Genomic DNA, 12,145 nt, shown 5'->3' on the forward strand with positions numbered 1-12,145 from the left:
GGTACACTGTTTATATTTGAATTTTAGAAAACAAGCAACTTTCATTTTGTTTTTTCTCTTAATGAACTTGTAGGATTGGAAGCTATGGTGTGAAATACTTGTTGAATTTAGCATCTGCTGTTTTTCTCTAACTTCTGTATTTACTAGGCTAATAATAGACAATCTTACTATGCTAACGTAGTTTGATTTTGGTTTATGAAAAATGTAGAGAATTGATTTTTTAAATCTGAGCTCTGGAGAGGTATATAAAATATAACGGTTGTGCAGGAATCTGACAATGGATTGACTCAGAGCTTTCACCCCCATAGTTCCTTTACCACTTGCTACTGATAATGCGAAGTATAGTAAAATTCCTTCTGCTTTCAGACAAACTTCAAACTGGTTTGCTGTAAACTTTGGCCTGGCTTTCAAATACAGACTTGATATGTTTCAGTATGGTATAGGCATACCATATCTAACATTACTCCAACTAATCTCATTTTATAGTGTCTTTAATATAATACATCATACCCAAACCCCATTGCATTGTTTCCTCATTCATTGTAGTGATGATGGGCCAGTACTGAGGCAAAAATTGGACAGTTGGTAATGATCAAAATTACCATTTGAGTCTCAACATAGTAGCATTTGCCTTGAGTCAGTGTGAATCTGTCCACATGAGCTAGTTTTGGACATTCTTACTGGCCTACAGTCACCATACTGCTTTGCTGTATGTGCATAAACATACCTATATATGGCTATTTCCCCTAATACTGTGTTTTCATAAAACCAGCTAATTAATCAATAAACATTTATTAAGCACCTACCATGTACCAGGCACTGTGCTAAGCTGATTTTAGGTAGGATGTGTGTATAAATTTTCCTGTTGTTTACCTTGAATTCTGTAGGTCCTATTTTAATTCTGAACAGTGCCGTGTCATCTTCTGTCACAAACATGAGGAAATATATGGCCACTTACAGTCACTATTTGCAAGCACTGAAAAATGTTTTATTTGCTGCATTTATTTTGATCCATGAGTACAAACCTGCTATGATAGCAGTTCTGTTGTTTTCCACCTCAGGACTTGCATCATGGCCGAATTCAGATGAAAACTCTTACCAACAAATGGTATGAAGAAGTGAGACAGGGACCATCCGGCTCAGAGGATGATGAGCAGGAGCTGCTCTAATACAGAAGAGGCTCGAGGACAATTACCAATGAGATCACCATCATTGAGATTTTTAGTCATGTACAAGGTCTGATGCTAAAAACTATAAGAAACCTTGAAGCTTATGCCTCCCCGGAGGCAGCCCTGTATGTAAGTATGCTGCACATACAGATACTGTTAAGTATGACCTCCTCAGATGAACTAGTTTTGTTTATAATTGCTGTGGTAATTAAGAACAACTAAGTGGCTTAAAAACAACGAATGATGGATTTTAACCTAGAATTTCTCAGACCTTCTAGCCAAGATGGTTGCTTTGAAATATGTGTTCTTTCCTCTTTATTTTCCTTTTTAGATGTCTGCCACAAATGTCTTATATTAATACGTACTTGTTTGACAACTCAAAAAGATAGAGTGAGTAGCACATTCTCTGTAGAATTTTTCATTATCGGTTCCCAGTTGGGAGCTGTCACAGGTCAAGCTGTGAATTGTGTGGCTTTTTGTAAAGGGGAATCTGTCATTTTTGACCCTATACATTAGAAGGGACCAGCAAACAATGGTAGGACTAGGTAATAGTGTGTGGGGATGCCTTTTAATTGGTCTCAGCCTTTCCTAGGCAAGTGTTTTCATTGTGCTATCATAAGCAGGCATGCTGAGGTTGGCAAGCACAGTCTTAATATGAGCAAACATCTGCATATGTAGGACTGGAAGCCAGCTGTGGCTTGGACAACCTCCCCCTCAAAACAACAACCAAACCCATAATCACAAAATATTAAGGTATTCCAGTCCACACAAAGAGCAGTTTTATTGGAAATGACAAAGCACAAATATATTACCTTTGATGCCTCCTATTTTTTTTCAGCACTCCAAAGAAATAAAAATTGATGATGTCTTTTTTATTTAACATATTGACATCATGTGCAGAATCTTAGCGTAAAAGGCAGCTAGTTTCCCCAGGGAATATTATGAATGTTTACATTTGAATCCTTAGCCAGATGCAAGTCCCATTTCTTCAAATGTGACTAGGAGGTTTGCCTCTCCTAAATGTTACACTGCTCATAGTTGAAATTCTAATTCTCACCTCTAAAAAATGCCAAATGTACAGATTTATTTTGGTTGGCCAACATCTATGTTTTGATATATGTATACTTTTAAAAAGCAGAAAGAACCTTCCAGTCACCATATCTGATTCTGACACAGGAGATATGCTAGAGGGCAGTTCCCTGGTCGTTTTGCCTGGTGTAGCCTGGTAGCCACAGTGTTGTTGAATTCACCACTTCTATACCACATTTCTCTTAATTCCTCCTGTTCCTTGCTATCCAAACTTCCCGCTCATGTTCCTTAGCTCACCAAAGCACTCTTACCTGCCTTATCACCACCTGGATTAGCAAGGCAACTGCAAAGCCTCTTCACTGTCATGCCATTGTACTTGTTGCTATTCCCACCATCCCCTTTAACCAGCACAGCTGTCTTCAGCAGCACCTTTCTTATCTTAATCATTTTTATTACCTTCATCATCTGGTGAATGAAAGTAACACCAAGAATTACCCTATTTCCCCTAGAAAAGCTTATTTAAACAATACAAATCTTTATCTAAATCCCAGGGTTACTGCTCTGATAACCTTGAGATCTCCTTAAGAAGGACCTGAAAGTCTTTTCTAGCCTGTTGGGACAATTCTGTTCCTTTTTCTTCCTGCCACCTGTGTGGCCAGTCATGACTTGAACAAATATCTGTCTATACATACAGGTCCTAGGCATTACCTCATCTCTTCCAGTCCTTCCACTCCAATATAGCTATGCCCCAATTCATGCAAAAAGTAGTTCTCTTTAAAGTGACAAAGCATGTAAAATATCTTTGAAATCTGTACACTTCTATTTATGGTGCCCATACTCTTGAGAAATAAAAAGATGAGCACTCCATTTAAAAAATTTCTATTAAATGGTGAGAAGCTGCATGGCAGAGTAGCTAAAGAGCTGGTCTTGGAGTTTAGGAAGATTTGGATTCAAGTCCTTCCTCTGATATGTAGTAGTTTGTGATCATGGTAAGTTATATATGTTGGGGTTTTTTTTCTTCTTTTTCTTTTTGCTAGGCAGTTGGAGTTAAGTGACTTGCCCAGGGTCACATAGCTAGTACGTATTGTGTGTTGTGTGTCTGAGACCGGATTTGAACTCAGGTCCTCCTGACTTCAAGGCCAGATCTCTATCCACTGCGCTACCTAGCTGCCCCTGATCATGGTAAGTTATGGAACTACTGTCCACCTACTGTCCCAGGCAGCTAATTCCTTAAGATTATAAATTGCAGATGAGTTGCCAATCTGCATTGTTGGAGGAGTTTCCACACTGGGAGCTCCTTTCATAGATGAAATCTCAGGCTTAGACCCATTCTCTCCAAATAAAATAAAATAATAAATAAGGCTTCTGACCTTCACCACAGTATTCTGAATTTCAGGGGCAGTGACCAGCTAATCTTCTTTTACATCACCCTCAACTTTGGAGTAGGGAGAAACAAATCACACCTGTTTGAAGTGAAATTTACCCAATCCCCTGTAGACTAGCTCGGCATGCACCTCACTTTACAAGTCTCACTTTGTCACTAAATCTTACTTAGCTGGCTTGAGCACAATTTTATTTTATTCATCTTTTTGGGAAAAAAGACAGTTATTACAGGTAGGATGATTTGTTCATATTAATGTCCTTTAATCACTCAGGGTAGTGTGCAAAACGAAGGATAGGAAGACTGCCTCTTGGCTGATTAAGAATAGGTAATCCTTCTTTGTATTGAGCACTATATTAGGAGGGAACAACAATGATCATCAAATCATACTGGGAAAAGTTAGAGCTGGTACTTAAAACACTGTCAAGTTTACAATCTAACCAGGAAATATTTTACATAGCTTTCTCTTTTTTTTGTGACTGGAAAGTGAAATTATACTTTTTGGAACAAATCCTTACCTTTCCTTTTTTTCCTGTTTTGAGGAGGTAGAGGATTTGCTTTCCTACACAGAATTACCCTAAGTATTTTAGCATCATGCTTCAACTTTTATGTTCACGGTAAAATATCTGAGGCGTAGGGGGTGAGAAGGTTTACGTACATAAAGAAGACTTATGTAGAAGACTGAAATCCTCTTATATTGGCATTTCCCTACTGTTTAACAATGAGATGCATCAGTAAATAATGACTTTACGTATTCCCTTTTGCAGTCAATTCTGTCTTCATTACTGTAGAATTTGAATCCATGAGAAATGGTATATATGATGTTCTCAGAGTAATGTCTGGGGACCCAATGCTGGTTGACCTTTATATAATGCTTACTTGAGTCTTACCACATCTTGTAAAGGTGGTACTTAGTGGTAGCTGTTGTTTTTCTACAGATGAAGAAACTAAAGCTCAGAGAGGTTATATATGTCACACAGCTCACAAGTATCAGAGGTAGAATTCAAACCCAGGGCTTCTAAGTCTAGCCATCTATCCACTGTACCAAATGCTTCTGTATAACTGTAGTCCATAATAGAAGGGTCCTGACAGTTGGAGATCCTGACACCTACAGCACTTTCCTTCCACCTCCACCTATGGAGACAATGTCTAGTGAGATACAGCCGTCAAACCTTTTAACTCTGATGTGTCATCTAAATTTCCTCCCAGAATTTGCCTGAGCCCTGAGCTTAGCTGACTTTGAAAGCTTACCAATGTTATTGATTGTGTATTCCTTTGAAGTTTATGAGTTTATGAAGTTATGAAGTTTATGAGGCAACATTTAAAAACAGAGATTTGGTTGCTGCAGTGACTATGATCAGAACTACAGGAGATAGCAGTGTCTGTGTTCTAATCTTGCTTCAATCACAAGAACTCTGTTCCTTAACTGAACCATTCTGTGTCTTTCCTTTCTGGTTTGTGAAATGGAAATTATACTGGAGCAGATTCATGTACATAAAGCCCTATAGAGAGGCTATGAAAGCCTTTTATTTGTTTGTTTATTAAGAGACAGGCTTTGTTAACAGCTAAGATTATACCTGTATATAACACCAATGGAGCTTTCCTGCCCTCTGCTGGAGAAATACAGATTTAGCGCAACTGTGAACAGCATTTGCATGGAGTTTAAGCAATCATTGTGCCTAATGAGTTATTTGAAGCAAATGAATTTTCTTATATATATAAAAGGAAACAGTGACACATTTTTGGTGGATTTTTTTAAATGATATTTCTGTGGAACCAAAAATATGCAGAAAGCAATTATCTTGAGGAGATTAATGCATTAGAGATGTTAAAATTTGAATGTAACTTATTCCCTAATTGATTCATTTATATTTCGTGTGCTGCTGGTAGGATAACCATAAAACAGAAGATTGAACATTTTTAAGGGAATGAAAGAAGTTAAAAAACTGGAAAGCTTTTTTTCATAGGATTTTCAGGACTAGAAACATTTTCAAGATCATCTTTCTTTTTTTTTTTAAATTTTATTTTATTTAAAAAAAAAAATTTTTTCCATATGCTTTTGAGTTGAAAATTTTTTCTCCCTTTTCCTCCCCCCCCACCCTCCCCAAGACAGCTCACAATCTGACATAGTCTTTACATTTACATACCCATTAAACATATTTTCACATTAGTGAAGTTGTAAGTAAAAATTAAAACCAATAGGAGGAACCATCAGAAAGATGAAACAAAATTCAACTTAAGGTAAAAATAAGTGAGAGCAATTCGACTTCCATAGTTCTTTCTTTGGATGTGGACAGCATTTTCCATCCCGAGGCCTCTGGAGATGTCTTAGATCCTCATAATGCTGAGAAGGGTTCAGTTTAACATTCTTAGTCATTGCATAACGTGGCTGCTATTGTATACAAAGTCCTCTGGGTTCTGCTCACTTCACTCAGTATCAGACCATATAAGTCTTCCCAGGTTTTTCTGAAGTCAGCCTGTTCATCTTTCTTATAGAACAATAGTATTCCATTACATTCATATACCACAACTTGCTCAGCCATTCCCCAATTGATGGGCATCCTCTCAATTTCCAATTTCAAGATCATCTTTCTTACCACTTCATTTTACAGAGGAGGAATTAAGACCCATAGAAGGGGAATAATTTAAACAAGTAATGTTAGCCACTGAAGTAAGAAAATGTCACTTATAAATAATGCTAATGGAGTGTTATGCAAGACCAGATCACCATTGGCCAGGCCTAAATATAGAAAACTGCTAACTGGATTTTTTTTTTTTTACCGATGACTAATGCCAGTTTCTTGAATCTAGTAGCCTATACCTTTGAGTTGTGACATCACTCAGAAATGGGAAAAAGCACAAATGTAACAACTTGTATAAAGCATAAAGGGGAATTGGAAAAAAAAATCCTCTTTGAGCTTATGATGCGATGGTGAATGGAGGTTTAGGTGAGTGAGGATTTCCCCAGTTTTGACTCATCGCCTTCTCCTGTCTGCTGCCTGTGGCTTCCCAGAGAAAAGTGGAAAGGAAGTCAGCCTTTCTTCCCTGGCCTTGCATCCATCAGTTGCTATTGGCCTTGTCTGATAGCCACCTGCAAAGCTGCTTCAGTAGCAGGTTTTATTTCACAGGGGTGCCAGCCTGGGTCGGATGTGGTCTGTCTTCCATATTCACATGGAAATGTGATGACAGACCCAGGAGGTAACAGCAAAAAAAATCAGAGCCAATTAATTATTACCTTTGAGGTACATCTCACGAAAGCCACTCAACTGAATTCAACAAAGAAATGACACTGAATAGCCATTTGTTAAAAACTTGCTTTGTACAGAGCATCACACTTGATGCTAGGAAGGATGTAATTTAGATAAGTTGTCCTGGCCCTCATGACACTTACAGTCTAGTAAAGCAATAAGATCAAGATGGTTAGATGTAAAACAAATGCATGCAATGCTGAATTCCTTATTGTATTATTTCACATGCAAAGAAATTAGCCTCCTTGCTCTTCTGGGCACTGAGGGCAGTGCTCTGAAGATGGGGGCGAGCCTGACCACCTTGTTGCCCTCTGCATATTTGGTTTGGTTTGTTGCTGATACCAAAGTAATTTTAACATCTCCACATGACAACCTTTGCAAAGTTTTCATTGTTGTACTTCATGGCCAGGGCTGCTAGATTCTCTTGGGGTTTGATTATTATTATTTTTTTAGTCTTTTGCTTTCCAAGTGTGCGGGGGAGGGGGAGAGGGGGAGCTTGGTTTGCTTTTTAACCCTGTAAGGCTTTATTATTTAAAATAATAAGAATGTGGAAACAAGTAAAAATTATGGTTTTTTCTCTCATATCTTTCCTCCCTCCCTCCAAATAAATAAGCTGTGATAGGTTTTATTTGTTTTTTGTATTGCTGATTTGTGATGCGGGGATTGAAATGGAAAAAAAGTTGGATAAATACATATGGTGTATAACCACTATGCTGGAATTTTTCCATGCATAAACCTAGGCACCTTGTGTTGCAGAAATATATAGGAAACAATGGTGGAGGAGCCTGGTTATTTATTTTGAAATAAAAATGAATGTTGGCAAACTCTAAGGCAAATTACTGGATTCTAATGCACAGGCGATTTTGCAAATCATTGGGTAAGCATTTACCTTTGTTACCAGAGACTCAGACATTCCCCATTTGGATTCTGCAACTTTGGTACTTCTTTGTTAATTTCTCCAGTGACTTGCCAGTGTAGACCACAGAGACCCACAGCAGCCATTAGCTAATGTATGTTAACCCTCCCATGTAGTATGTTAACATTTGTATAGAACTTTAAGGTTTATAAAATGTGTGTATTCTCTCTCTCCCTGACTCCTTTCCCCCTTCCCTACCAACTCTGTGAGGTAGGTGGTATAACCATTATTATTCACTCTTTTCAAATAAGGAAACTGCAGTTCGTAGTTCTTAAGTGACATGCCCACAGTCACAAAGCAAGGAATTGCCATGGCCGGGGTTTGAATGCAGGTGTTCTGACTCCCAAGTCCAGCATTCTTTTTAGTCCAGACTGCCTGGTTATATAGTTGCATTGTACCAGAGGCCTTCTGTTGACAGGGCCTTGACTACAAGTTTCCTTACCCTTAAAAGGGCCCTTTCCCCAGCCGATTCGACTAGATTTTGGGCTGCCATGGTTGGGAAGGTGCCCCATGTTACAGAAAACTCCATGCTTCCTGTAAGATGACAACCAGCCATGTAATAGCAGCTAGAAAGGGGGAGGAAAGGTATGATTTAGGGAAGAAAAAGACAACATGGTGAATACAGTAAAGCATGGAAAGATTTAAATGAATTGATAAACAGTGAAATAAGCAGGGCCAAGAAAACAGTATATACAATGACTACAATGTAAATGGAAAGAACTACCCACCATCTTGAAACAATGTAAAATGAATATTGCAAAATTACAAAGAACAAGCTTGGTCCCAAAGAGATAGGAGAGGATAAGCTCTCCTCACTCCTTTGCAGAGGTATTGTTGATCAGTTTTGGTGATGTTTTCCTCTTCCTATTTGTCTTTAAAACATACTGTTATTGGGATGGCTTTTTGAAAGTGGAAAGGGGAGAATACCGGAAGAAATTTAGACAATGTAAGAAGAAACTATATCAATAAAATTGTTTTTTAAAAAAATGGAAAAGGGAGGAAGCTCAAGGGAGGGTTTGTGCCATTTCTTCAAAAGGGCTGACTACATCATTTCTAAAGGTCCCATTTTACAGATGAGGAAGTAGTCTCAGAAAGGCAAAATTACTTCCCTGGTGCCACACAGCCAATAAAAGAAGGAACTTTAGAAATCACCCAACTCAACCCCTTTATTTCACACATGAGGAAACGGGCTCAGAACTGATTTGCTCCATGTCACACAGTTGGTAGTGTAGAAGAGCCAGGATTTGAGCCTAAGTCTTTTCAACTTAAAATCCCACAATACTTGCTCATACAACATTACTATGTAGTTCACAGATGGGCAGAAAAGATGAGCTGGCAGAAGAGTTTTTAAGCCCTAGAGTGTTTAAATATGCAGGTCTTTTAGGGTTTTTTGAGATCTCAAACATATAAACCAAGGAATCTGTTCTTGAACTGGTACAAAGGCATCCACAATCCACAGTGTGTCCAACTTCAGTCATGCCTTGAAATCCACAGTATAGCAGTGGGCTCTGCTGGACTCTCTAATCACAGGCTCCCAAAGCAAGTCTTGTTGAAGGTGGCCTACTGGGCTGCATGAACCAAGGCTTCCCATAGAACTACTAAAGTCATAGCAAGCTCGTGGTGCTAGGAAGGACTAGAGGAGGCTGGCTCAGGGGGAGTTCCATCCAGGGAGAAGAGCTAAAGAGGTTTAGTATATCACTGGGCTGGAGGGGGGTTGGGGGAGGAGCGGCGCAGAGGACTGAACATTAAAAAGAGAGGCAACATAGTCCAGGGGAAAAATTATTGGGCTGGGAGTTTGGAGACCTGGATCACAGTGAAGGGCACTGCTAATAATGTAATAGGTGACTTCAGACAAATCAGTTATTCTCTCTGGACCTTGGCTTCCTCATCAGTAAAGTGAGGGATTTAGACAAGATGGTTTCTCAGGGTGAATTGGTCCAACCAATCTGGGAAATGAATCTGGAATTATACTTTTAAAACACCACAAAATAAAAAAATACCCATTGACCCATCAATATTACTAATACACATATAGCATAGAGAGACAAAGTGGAGGGAATGGTCTCATGTGTATAAAAATTTTTATAGCAGGAAGGAAGACGGTAGGTGACCATCAGTTAGGGAATGGCTAAACAAACCACGGTATTATGGTCAATTATTATGCCATGAGATATAATGAATGTGAAGAATTCAGAAAAAAATGGGAAGGTAACTGTATGAACAGAGCAGAGCAAATAAACAGAACTAGAAGGATAATTTAAGCACAATAGCAAAGTTAAACACTGAAAAACTTCAGAACTCTTTGATCATTGCAGTGTCTGATGGGGAAGAACTCCTATCCTCTCCATTGAGTGTGACATCTCTTCAGACATGGGCAGTGCATTTTGTTTTTATTGACTTGTTATGAGAGGGTTCTCTTTTGAGAGAAGGTAGTCACTGGAAAAGTGAATGATGTAAAAACAAAATCAGAAATATTTTTAAAGAAAAAGTGGCTTCTAAAAATCCCTTCCAGCTCTGATTTTGTATGATTTTACAAGTCTCACTAGTAATAATCTCACATTTACTTTTTTTTCCCCCAAAGCCCTTTCACATGCCCATGGTATCATTTGATCCTAATAATCTCACCTTGACACAGGCAGGAATTATTAACCCAGTGCTGCCACCAGCCTGGGGCAAGCCACTTTCTCTCAGGTCCTAGTTATCCAGGCCCTTCCTGCTGAATGTTCTTTTCTCAGGCCTCATTTTTCTCAATGTCTGTGCAATGTTGGGATGGCTAGGTGGCACAGTGGCTAGAGCGCTGAGCCTGAAGTTGGGAAGACTCGTTTTCCTGAGCTCACATCTGGCCTCAGACATTTACTAGCAGTGTGACTTTGGGCAAGTCACTTAACCCTATCTGCTTCATTTCCTTATCATTAAAATGATCTGGAGAAGGAAATGGCAAACCACTCTTGAATCTTTGCCAAGGAAACAGTCAGACATGACTGAAACGACTGAACAACAATAAACAATCTGCAGTGTTGACCTGTTGACTGCCTTCTCATCCCACAAATTTTCCTCTGTGGGTTTTCATGACATTCTCTAGTTCTTCTCCTACTTGCACTCCTCAGTCTCTTTTGTAAGATTATCATCCATGTTGTCCTATCCCACTGTGAGGGGCTACCCCTGGGCTCATTCTGGGCCCTCTTCTATTCTTTCTCTACCAGCTTCATTGGCTCTTACAGGTTCAACCATCTTATTTATTATGCAGATGACTCCCAAATCTACATATCCAGCCCACGTGGTTCCCAAAGTTTTCAGTCCTCCATCTCCCAACTGGCAGTCATATCTCCACTTGCATGTCCCATATGTGTCTTAAACATCCAAAACTGAACTTAATATTCTTCCTTCTCCCACAGAACTACTAGAGCCCCAGCTTGCTGATCATCCTAAGGACTAACTTAGCATCCCTGTTTCTATCCAGATAATCACTCAAGTCAATTCTTTACACTCTCCTTCACTCCAAATCCCACCATTTGTTGAGTCTTGTCAGTTCACCTTCCACCGCCTCTCCCTTCACACAGCCACCACTCTAGTTTAGGCCCTTGTGGGTCTCCTTGTTTCCAGTCTGTCACTCTTCCATTCTGTCTCCTCCAGTTAGTAAATTGATATTGCTAAAACACAGGTCTGACCATGTCACTTCCCTGCTCAAGAAGTCAGCAGTTCCCTATTGCCTTGTTTGGCATGTAAAACCAACATGGTTCCAATTTAGCTTTCCAGACAGATTTCACATTCCTTCTCCCCTCATTGTAGGCAGAATTAAAGCTGGAAGAGACCTTGTCAGAGCCCAACCCCCTCCTTTTACAGGTCAGCTGAGACATAAGATCATTGAGATTTGAACCTGTCTTCCTGACTGCAGGTCCAGCATTTCCTCTGCTACCATGCTGCCTCTGAATTCTGTGATCCTGCCAAATGAGGTTACTTGCTGATCCCCATAAACAACGTTCCATCTGGTGTCTCTGTGCTTTTGCACAGGCTGTCCCTCAGTTCTGGAATGTCCTACCTCTTCATCTGCCCCTTGGAAGCCCTGGCTTTCTATATAAGGCATTTCCTGACTCCCCCCCACCCCCCATCCTATTAGTGTTCTTTTGCCACTCCCCCAATTAATTTATTTTGTATATATTTTATATTTATCTGTTTGTGTTATTTCCTCCAAAAGAACATAAGCTCTGTAGGGGCAGAACTGTTTAGCTTTTGTCTTTGTATCCCCAGCCCCTACCTGGACTATAAATAAATGCTTTTAAAATTGATTTATAGTGCCCTGGGATTTTATAACTACATACAAGTTTGAGTAATCTCTCCCAACCCCCTCAAAAAAAAAAAAAAGAAAAAAAACAGCCAAAAAGGAGGGAGGTGGAAACCTCCA

General features: G+C 39.4%; 1 protein-coding gene across 4 annotated transcripts in view; it reads left to right on the forward strand.

Moving 5' to 3' along the window:
- Positions 1-12,029, forward strand: part of SLC9A8 (solute carrier family 9 member A8) — a 121,830-nt gene extending 109,801 nt beyond the window's left edge. Inside the window, exons 16-17 of one of the 4 annotated variants that reach the window (XR_013484685.1) lie at positions 1,062-3,380; positions 11,639-12,029. Coding sequence is in view for 1 of the 4 variants with exons in the window: in XM_078149871.1 (XP_078005997.1) it covers positions 1,062-1,169 (108 nt within the window). In the remaining 3 variants the exon portion in view is untranslated. Of the gene's footprint in view, positions 1-1,061 lie in introns of all 4 variants that reach the window. The other 3 variants (XR_013484684.1, XR_013484686.1, XM_078149871.1) reach the window with 3 other exon arrangements.
- The last annotated feature ends 116 nt before the right edge of the window (positions 12,030-12,145 follow it).

The sequence above is a fragment of the Phascolarctos cinereus genome, unplaced genomic scaffold (assembly GCF_003287225.1).
Source record: "Phascolarctos cinereus isolate Bilbo 61053 unplaced genomic scaffold, phaCin_HiC Scaffold_2;HRSCAF=192, whole genome shotgun sequence".
Classification (NCBI taxonomy): domain Eukaryota; kingdom Metazoa; phylum Chordata; class Mammalia; order Diprotodontia; family Phascolarctidae; genus Phascolarctos; species Phascolarctos cinereus.